General features: G+C 32.0%; 2 protein-coding genes across 7 annotated transcripts; one reads left to right on the forward strand and one right to left on the reverse strand.

Moving 5' to 3' along the window:
- The first annotated feature begins 1,329 nt into the window (after nt 1–1,329).
- On the forward strand, nt 1,330–4,607 carry LOC108906458 (bestrophin-2). 6 transcript variants are annotated; one of them, XM_018709709.2, is made up of 10 exons: nt 1,330–1,582; nt 2,079–2,189; nt 2,285–2,456; nt 2,689–2,891; nt 2,952–3,120; nt 3,172–3,402; nt 3,460–3,663; nt 3,707–3,746; nt 3,865–3,989; nt 4,065–4,607. In XM_018709709.2, exons 1-10 carry the CDS (start codon nt 1,512–1,514, stop codon nt 4,263–4,265), a joined length of 1,527 nt encoding a protein of 508 aa, XP_018565225.1. In that variant the 5' UTR covers nt 1,330–1,511; the 3' UTR covers nt 4,266–4,607. The 6 variants fall into 6 exon arrangements, with proteins under 6 accessions (XP_018565225.1, XP_018565226.1, XP_018565228.1 ...); XM_018709710.2 differs by having other exon boundaries at nt 3,710–3,746; XM_018709712.2 differs by having other exon boundaries at nt 1,334–1,582; nt 3,886–3,989.
- Nucleotides 4,608–6,800: 2,193 nt separating this feature from the next.
- On the reverse strand, nt 6,801–7,915 carry LOC108906459 (metal homeostasis factor ATX1). Its single transcript, XM_018709715.1, has 4 exons — nt 7,800–7,915; nt 7,598–7,681; nt 7,459–7,540; nt 6,801–7,136 (listed from the first exon to the last, which is right to left on the reverse strand). The coding sequence occupies exons 2-4, from the start codon at nt 7,604–7,606 to the stop codon at nt 7,003–7,005; spliced, it is 225 nt and encodes a 74-aa protein (XP_018565231.1). The 5' UTR covers nt 7,607–7,681; nt 7,800–7,915; the 3' UTR covers nt 6,801–7,002.
- Between the last annotated feature and the right edge of the window lie 2,411 nt (nt 7,916–10,326).

A 10,326-nucleotide genomic window follows, 5' to 3' on the forward strand; every position in this document is an offset into this window, starting at 1 on the left:
GAATTTTAAAAATATTCATGAAAGTCAGGGAATTTAATGTTTGCAACNTAGAGGTTACAACCGTTCCAGTTAACAGATTATCGCACTTTCTTCAGTTGCAGCAAATAGTGCAGCATTTTTGGAAGCGGTGGGTGAATGAATATATCACTTCTCTACAAGAGAGAACCAAGTGGAGGTTCCGCGATCACAGTAATGTGAAAATTGGCTCGTTAGTGATGTTGAAGGCTGATAATTCTCCCCCTCTCCTGTGGCCCCTAGGAAGAATCACCGAGCTACACCCCGGCAAGGATGGTGTTGTGCGGGTGGTGAGTGTAAAAACTTTGAATGGTGTAGTGAAGCGTGCGGTTACTAAGGTGTGCGTTCTACCTATAGAGACCATATAACATTTTCTGAGAAGTTGATCTGTAATAAGGCAATCACAACCAATTTATGTGTCTCATCATGTATTTTGTTTAATCAATCTGACTGATATGTTATTTATGTTACCATTGTACATTGAAATATTGTTTATTTTTACTATTACATATTTTGTTATTGTAATATGTATTGAAATGCACCGCATTCCAAGGGCGGCGGTATGTCTACGCAGGTAGATGCCTTTATTTATATAATGTTTGTTTTGGCCCTTTGCCGTCGTGCGGCGCTGTGCCGAGCCTTGTAATGCGGGGAGCTAATGTTGAGCGGCGCTCGCACAGAGAGAGATTATGTTGTCGTTGAAGTTGTTGTAAGGCATGTTTGTATTGTGTGGTGCAACTATTATATGAAGTAAATAAAGCAGTTGAATTCAGAACGTATACAGTCCACTTTCATTACTCGTCTTATAAGAAAATACAACACCCATATTAAAAAAATAAAAAATCTCTGCTAATAAGGTTAATTTATATCAAAAAAGTAACTTAAAAACAGCTTGTTCTTAAAGAAAAGAAAGCATTTTATTTAGAAATTTCATTAAAAATGCAATGAACTTATCCAATTTTAAAAATCTTGTGGTTCCTAAGAACTGCAACTAATTACAGTATCGCCTTTTTACTGGTTTAATAACAATTTAATAGTAAACTTAGTTTGAAGTTTGGTTGTGCAACTACGTCGTAGACTTTTTGGTGTAAAATAACCAGAAGATAAACTTCCGAAGGGTGACATAAATAAGAAAACATGCTGTGTATATTGAAATTTTTTACAAGAAATATGATAAAATATTTATAGATCTGTAAAATTAATACCCCATAAATTCTGTAGATATCTTCTATTAGCCTTAAATTTTATCAGCTCCTGCTGATTTGGGACAGTAAGTTATCTTGGGCTCTATACCTGTCGCGTATCTTATCTTAAATGGCTGTAAATAAGGATTGAAGGTTTTATTGTCAATTGGAGATTAATAAAAATTATAGTAAAACGAAAATTTGATATTAAGATAATGAAGTCAAAACGCGTAATTTCCAGAGATGGTTATCTGTAAGTTTTCATAAATTTTGCGTTCTGTACGGCAGTTTGAAAAATTATATGGTCTAAAAATGACTGTATCGTACACCAAGGATGTAACTACAAGTACTGGATTGGGCTGTTTTCTTAAACTTCTAGGGAGGTAATGTTTTTTTTCTTACGTATCGTCTAATTTGGATATTTTTTAATTTGTTATAGTTTATATTATTGTAACATGTTATATTAATAAATTAATGTAACAAAATTTGCTACATAAATTGTCCCAATTTATGTAACGGCAACAAATGCACCTAACAGTCTATTAACAATACAATCATATGATTTGAAAATATAATAATTCATACTTTCCAAGCTTTTATAAAGTGTTATATCTTTAAATGTTTCATATTTTTAAATAAGTATGTTTATTTTTTACTAGTTCACATTAGTGTAATTTTTATGTGAATTAATTAATTAAAATAATAACATTTAAGAAAATATATCATTAATTACATTTGACAAAATTAAGAAAATTTGATTTTTATTTAAACTACAATTATGTGTTTACACATTAAAAACTCTTTTTTAACTTCTACTTGTAAATAATTGGACCATTCTTTATTTTTAACAACTGCACGTTATTCAATTTTAATTTATAGATGGCGTGGAAGTATTTATAAAATCGTATGGCCCAATCTACTACTCTTTCTCGGTATTTACTATGGGTTAAATTTTATATACCTATACGCTTTGGACGCAACATGGAAAGGGTGAGAATTCTCTCTTAATTGTTTAAAAAATTGATTATAAGTCTACTTTTACCGAAAGTAATCGGATCTGTCATCATCGCTGAATTAACTTTTAGGTATTTTGAGAGAATGGTGACTTATTGCGCCAAATATGGAGGACTTATACCTCTCAGTTTTGTCTTAGGTTTTTACGTAAACATAGTGTATACCAGATGGTGGAGTCAGTACACTTATTTGCCGTTTCCGGACAATCTAGCAATATTAGTTGCAGCTACTATAAAAGGGCAGGTAAAATATTACCTGTTGTATATAACGCGTGGTTTGATTTTTTCTTCATCAAACTGGTGGATTATAAAAAAAAATAGTGATGGCTTGTTTATTACTCATTCCATTTGAAAAACTTTTAGTTTTTGATGTAGGACGCGATTAAGTTTTGTTTAATTTCTATTTTTCAATCTGATGAAACAAAAAATAAACCACCCCGTACAAAACTGTGGTAACTTGACTTAGATATGTTTAGGACGACCGAGCGAGAGTAGTTAGAAGAACAATAGTGAGGTATGCCTGTTTAACATTTACACTGACTCTAACCATGATGTCTCCGAAAGTTAAAAAACGATTTCCTACATTAAATCATCTCGTGGAGGCAGGGTTAATGACTCCGCAAGAGAAAAACCTGCTAGAACAGATAGATAACGATTTTCCACCTTATTCAAAATATTGGTATGAATTTGTTGGTCAAATTATTCATTTGTAGACTCAGTAGATTTCTCACAATTTTAGGCTGCCACTAGCTTGGGCAGCTAGTGTGACAACCAGAGCAAGGCACGAAGGTGAAATAACCACCGATCTTGGCATGAAAGGCATATTAGATGAATTAAATGGTTTTAGAACTAATTGTGGACGACTGTTAGACTTTGACTGGATTAGTATTCCTTTGGTGTACACACAGGTATTTACGAGAAACAAACTGTTATAAATTCATGACTTACATTTATTTTAGGTGGTTACTTTGGCTGTTTACGGTTACTTTCTAGTAACAGTTATCGGATATCAGTTCATCTCGGAAACTACAGATTTAAAAGAGATAATTATATTTAGCTTTCCCTTTATGCCAATCATTGAATTTTTCTTTTATGTTGGATGGCTGAAAGTTGCTGAAACTCTCATCAATCCGTTCGGAACCGACGATGATGACTTTGAAGTAGTATGGATGATTGACAGGCATATTCAGGTAAATACGAGAGAGTGTATCTTTTTTATATTCATACTAAATACTTAAACGTTTTAGGTATGTTTTCTACTTGTAGACAAAATTCATCAAGATCACCCGACATTGGGCAAAGACGCCTACTGGGTGCAAACTGCCCCATCCATTTTACCCTTCACCGTTGCCTCACAGGAATATATGAGGGAATGTCCGGAGTGGTCTACGGAGTATATGCATGTTAAGAATACTGATCAAGACTTTATTATACCGGAATATGTAACACAGGTTTGTGTTAAGCAAATAGCTGTTGTAGTACTTTTATATTTAGCAGAAATATGTTTTTCAGGGTGATTCACAGAAAAGTGATGGTAAGTACGGCATTAATTGACTAAACTTAAAATTTAAATTCAGCATTATATCTCGAAGACGGTTTTTTAACACTTTTTTTTCTTAGTTTGACTAATTAATCCTGTGATTCCTTTTAAGCACCACTGTCGATCATTTTAGGTAGGGAACTTTGGAAGAGGTTGTTCGTAAGAAAGGGAAGCGGTATCGGAGGATTCCAACTAAAAAGAGTTGGCGGTCATGTGGATGATAGTGATATCGATGAGGTAATTACTGAAAATATGCATGTACCGCAATTGTAAGCGAAAGAAACCGCTTTAAATTGTTATTGTATGTTCTAGATAAACTCTTATGAACAATCCGGCCCAAATAAAGTGAATATATCTCCGTTAAATAGACCACGGACCGAACATTCCGACGAGTTCGAGAAGCTACGGAAAGAAAGATTGATCAGTCGGAAGGAAAAGTTACTTAAATCTATCGATCTACTGAAGCTTGATGCTGAGGAGAGAAAGAAAATTATAGACGACTTAGTCAAATAAAAAATTCCAGTACCAGAAGATTGTTAATATGTACAAAAAAGTTTTATTGCAGGATGTTCTACATATCATCAGTCAATTTACGGAGACGAAGCTATCTTCACTTCTTTGCCGGTGGATTTTAAAACTTCTAGTACTTCTTCTGGAGACAAAGTCGTTTTCACCTGTACCTGTTGCTCCTCAAACATCACATTATATTCTTTGATTCCTTTATCTGAAAATAATGTCTAAATTTGGTGTACATCGATTTAATTTTATCGTTCGCAGAATCAACAGAAACCAAAACGTATTGTTACATTTGAACACTTCAGTAAATTAAACATTAAAAAACAGTTTCAAACTTTTCCTATGTATTCTATTTTCCGGACTGTCTTTAAGGACGAATAAAAAATTTAAGAGCTTTATAAGGCAACAGGGTAAAATATTATGCAATTTAGCTTTAAAGTTTAATATAGTTACCCTTCATCGTATCAAGAGCTTTTGATATTTTCTTCACGCAGTTCATACATTTCATTTCAAGTTTGTACACATACGTTTTAACATCCTGAAATGGAACGATTAAATACAAACTAAACAAAGATTTTGTTATTATTACTCACTTCAGTCATTATAATTTCATATAAGGTTTTGAAAACAAATTATAGAATTAAATACCTATGAATTCATTGTAAAATTTTAAAAATATACTTTAGTGTCAAAGTTGTTGTCAAATTTGTCAGTTCCAACATAACGGGGGAGAAAAAACTAAAAGTTTAACCATTTGCACTACAGGGTGTACATAAATAAAAGTCCAGAAATACTGAAAGTAATTCATGCCCAAAATATGATATTCGGGGCACCTTACCTAATTTCGGTGATACAGGGTGTTTAAGTTTACATTAAATTTGGTGTGGGGTACAATAGCATTAATTTATTATTTATGTATTAATACATAAAATTTTAATAGGTACCTGCAGTAATGTGATATTCTCAAAACCAAATCGTATTTCAAAATAAAAAAATGTTACACCACCTTACAAAATAATGTAGTCTTACATGCACTTGATATTCTGTCTGGTAAATGAAGTGGTAGTAAAGATATAGGCTCAATTATATTTGGATCTCAAGATTATCTGGTAACATTTATGCCTGTTCATTTAAATACACTCCGAATATACTTTGAATTATCTGGTGTACCCAACAAATATACAGGGTGTCCCACCACGAACAACCGTGGGGCCTAAAATATTTTCAAGGTCATCATACTTCTGGTTATACCGGAAGTTGATTCTTATTTTAAGTGGAACCTCCTGTATATTATTGCATTTTTGGAAGGAGCATCTATTTTTAAGTGGAAAACATATAGCACACTCCATACTTAGGATTGACCGTTTCTGAGATATTTTGATTTTTAAGCAAAAATCGACAGATGCAGACTGTCGGCAAAATTTAGTTTTCCCGGAAACATTGGTTTCTTTTTTTGTGCAAATTAGACATATTACAAACCTGTGACAGTTGTCATGTTGATTGTTACTTACCTGTCACGACCAACCTAAAATGTGCGAAACAAATGGAAACATCATTTTACGAAAAGGGAAATGTTTATTCGTAAATAAAATGAAAACCACTGGGTTTAGGTATAGGGAAACTTTATCAAAGTTACACTCAATTTTAGTGCAGAATGCGAATACGTTAAAAAAATTTGGGATTTCCATTTAAAAATTTCGAGTTTTCCATATTTTCTGAACTTCATATTCGATAATTTTTTTTGACCACCCTGTACAAAAACTGGAAAATTTTCATGTCAAATTCGATAAATTAGGTCTTCCTCTACAAAATGTCTAATTTGCACAAAAAAAATAAACCTATATTTCAGGGAAAACTAATTTTGCTGACAGTCTACATGTGTCAATTTTTGCTTAAAAATCAAAATATCTCAGAAATGGTCAATCCTACGTATGGAGTGTGCTATATATTTTCAACTTAAAAATAGCCGCTCCTTCCAAAAATGCAATAATATGCGGGGTGTTCCATTTGAAATAAGGAAGTTAGTATCTACTTCTGGTACAAAACGCAAGTACGATGACCTTGAAAATATTTTAGCGTGGTAGGCCCCACGGTCCTTATCACACCATCACAATTTCAAAAAAATTCTTCGAGCAGTTTCCCAGATATCCATCGATGGAGTTCGTGGTGGGACACCCTGTATATTTAATTTATATTAAATGGAGATTAAATAATATACGAATGGGATTTTCTTATCATTTTCAAGTACTTGTCTAGTCATTATTTATTTATATACCCTGTAGATGTTGAGGTCATTTTTTTGGCATAACAATGATCATTTAAGAATATTTAATTCGTACAAATTTTTATGCGAGTGAAAAGAACAATCGTGGAATTTTTATTATTAAAAAACTGGATACGTAATGTGGTACGGAAATTTTGCTTTGGACACAAATTCAATTTTTTAAACAAAACAATAGTACAAAGAACTTTATAATTTATATAATAATTTTATTTATACGTCAGGAGATAACTAAAAATAAATGTCTGAAAATAAACATAAATATGTAGTTTAATGATATAACAATTAAATTAACAAAACATTTAATAATTGTATATAAAATAGCTGCGATTTATATGTTAGTTTCACTTAAATTTTCTGAATTTTGTAATTAAGTATATCTAAAATATATAATATATATTATTAAGCATAATTTTGGTTAAATTAATATGGAATCTTTGAACTGAATATTTTTTATGCAGATGAGATAAGCTGTGTTTCCTTGCCGGTTTTTTTAATAACCTCCAAGATTTCGTTTGCTGGTAAAGATGACTTCACTTGTACCTTTTGATTTTCCAAATTTACATTAAAGTCCTCGACTCCTTTACCTGAAATAATTTAACGTTCACATTACACCGCAAAATTGTAAAATATCTAATCTATTATATCTCAAAAAAGTTCTGATAAGACAGAAAGTTTTTGTGTCAATGTCATATAAATTTGGTTTTTCCATTGATCTAGTAAACTGCAGGTGTAAGGGTTTTTCCCAACTTAAGATTAGTAAATACAATCAGCTACTGAAAAAAGGAACATTAAGTAGTACGCTGAAATAAAAATAACATTGATCTGGTTTTAAAACCTCTGGTAGTTTCGTAGCTACATACATTGTTTATTTTCAAATAACACAAAGTCTATGTAGGTATCTTCTACCTTTTAATTTTCCAAGAACTCTTTCTACAGCCCCCGAACAGCCCTCACAAGTCATGGTGACTTTAAATTCATGTACTTTAACCTAAAACATGTACAGATTTTTAAAATAAATAAATTTGTGGATTCGCAAATAACTTACATCAGTCATGTTGAAGAAAAGTATAGCACACTTTAATATAAAATATATGTATACGTGGACCGGTAACAGAATTTAATGCAAAACCTGAAACAATGAGTTTACTGTTTACTCACAGGTAAAGAATGTAAATATCACTAATACTTCAGTATATATTAGAATGTTTTTAAATTTTAAATTATCATTGCTGCTGATAATTTCTCACCTTTCCCCCGCGAAACAGGGTTGCCGCTGTTTTGTAATAGAAAAATACCTATTATAAATGCATAATTGTCTGAACTTTTCGAGATTGCTGTATGTATTTGTCATAGAAATACCACAGAGCTGTGGTGTACATCATTCCAATTAATTTTTCAATCAATGCTCACTTGTGTCGATTAACCAATCAAATTGCATTAATAAGTTTCATGCTGCCATCTGTCGCTCAGGAACTGCACTAAGCTGCGGAAGAATTCTCACGCAGATAGCAAACTGTAACAACCTCACCTTCACTTGTGAATTAATTGAACTTTTAATGGATAGATGGCGCCGCTTCCTTTCCTAATAAATAAAATATTTGAATAGTATATTAATATTATAATATATTATGTAGTATTACATTAAACTAATAAAGATTTTTCTATTTAACGGGTCACTTGGATAAAAACCTGTAATCTCACCGTGTTAGCGACCCCAGATGGGTACGGAACCGCCTTTGGAAAAGCACCTTTAATTTTTTAGAAATTTTCATGGTCTATCGATTTTCTAGAAAACTTTTAGGGCTCAGAATAATCTGAAAAAATTCCTATGGACCTTAAAGGAGCTTGGGAACACCTCGTGTCGTTGTCAAACTGTTTTTGCTATTATTCATAATTAAAACCACATCCTTCGGGTAGTGCCGGTTCATATTTTTTTAAAGGTCCTAGTATATCATAATATAGATACCATTTTTTTACTGTTACTAATGTCAGGATGAATTGTACATTAATACAGTTTACACTTGTTTTATTAAATATTAGCGAAACAAAAAAAAGGAAATTTTCTCATTCTAATTGATTTATTGTGGATTTGATTCGTATAAATTTTTCTGTTGAGAGTTGACTGTTGATGTTTTACCTCTGGATAGGTCTTTGAAAATATAAATACGGCGCTTTGTGAATATATCTGTTTAACTGTCTTCTAAGATAAATGGTAAAAGAAAAAGAAAATATAGTTTAATTTCTTGGGGCCATCAACCTTATTGCATGTGTCTCGATCCAGATCAGTTAATTTCTACATATACTCTTGTTACGAATGATTAAATTACAAAGCATTGCGTCCCAAAGCATCTGTTACATTATTTTACTTTACGACCTATTAAAATTTTACAGAGTGAAATTGAACATTGTTTGAAAATACGAATTTCCTGAAATTTCAGTCGACTAATATTTATTTCAGATCTGTCGTCTCGCTATATATATTTTAATAATTTAATATTAAATCGATGCAATTATTTAAACTGTTTAATGTGACTCATGTTTTCATAAAGAAACAAAAAATAACAAATTACTGATTAATAACAACCATTGAAATGCAGGAAGAAAATATGTTTTCGAATATTGTTAATATACATAAATATAGGTACCTATTTATGTTAGTGATCAAAGAATTTTCTGTTTATGTGTTTGACCTATTTAAATTTAGGCAGCTATTATCTCTCACACAGAATGATAAGGTTAAACTGAATGGTCAATTATTGATACTAACAATAGTTGCATTGGCCGATATAGTTTCGCTAACTCTTTATTACTGGCAAAGGTTCATCGTGTACTGTTTGAAGAAGCTCTGAATAAGGAAACGTCAAAGGAAAATAGATGATCGTGAAAGAAACAGTTTCGTTGGAATAGACGATTATGAAAGTCTAGCAAAGATTAAACAAATACTATAGTCAAAGTGTGTTAAGTAGATAGGGCATTAAGAAAAAATGTAAAAGCAAAGAACAACCTCTATATCATTTATATGCACAGTATAGGATGGGTTCCAGATAACCGAAGCATCGAACGTAAGTGTTGAATAGTAGAGTAAAGTATTCAAATTAGAAAACCCTTTACAATTTCATAAAACAAAACTATTTATGCCAACAGCAGCTGATTCGGATGCAATAATGGTCTACAAAAGAGAGTTTAGAATCTAAAATGATCCCAAAATCTTTCATTTTGTCACAGTTTTGCGTACTCTGGTTATTAAAGTACATTTTTAGATATTAGAGGATTATGCTGTCTACTAAAATTCATGGGGTTGCATTTGCTTATATCGATTTGTGTCAAAACAAGACATTCAAGACGTTAAATCATTTAATTACGTCGTCTTTACCGCAAACTGAAATGGAGTGAAATTAACTCTACTTCTAAATTTTGTCGCTACTTTGCTATTACACTCTGATATAAAAAATTGGTTATTTATTTAACCGGTAATATTTCGGTACGATTTTCAATCGTCGAGAAGATTTCTTCTTAAAAAAATTATACATTTCTCCAATTTCGCACTTAGAAGAAATTAGATGCCAAATTAAAGTGTTCACCCTGTACAATCCGGACAAATAAATACAAGAACCAAGCGCTGCCTGTCCATCCAGCGCGTAGACCCTCCAAGAGTGCATACACCTATGTGTCTCAACTTCGAAGACCCTTATCGTCGACTTAAGTCAACTTAATTATTCACATACTGCCCGGATAAGATTATATGTGGCAACGAGCGCCGTACCACTCGTATAT

The sequence above is a fragment of the Anoplophora glabripennis genome, unplaced genomic scaffold (assembly GCF_000390285.2).
Source record: "Anoplophora glabripennis isolate ALB-LARVAE unplaced genomic scaffold, Agla_2.0 scaffold47, whole genome shotgun sequence".
NCBI lineage: Eukaryota > Metazoa > Arthropoda > Insecta > Coleoptera > Cerambycidae > Anoplophora > Anoplophora glabripennis.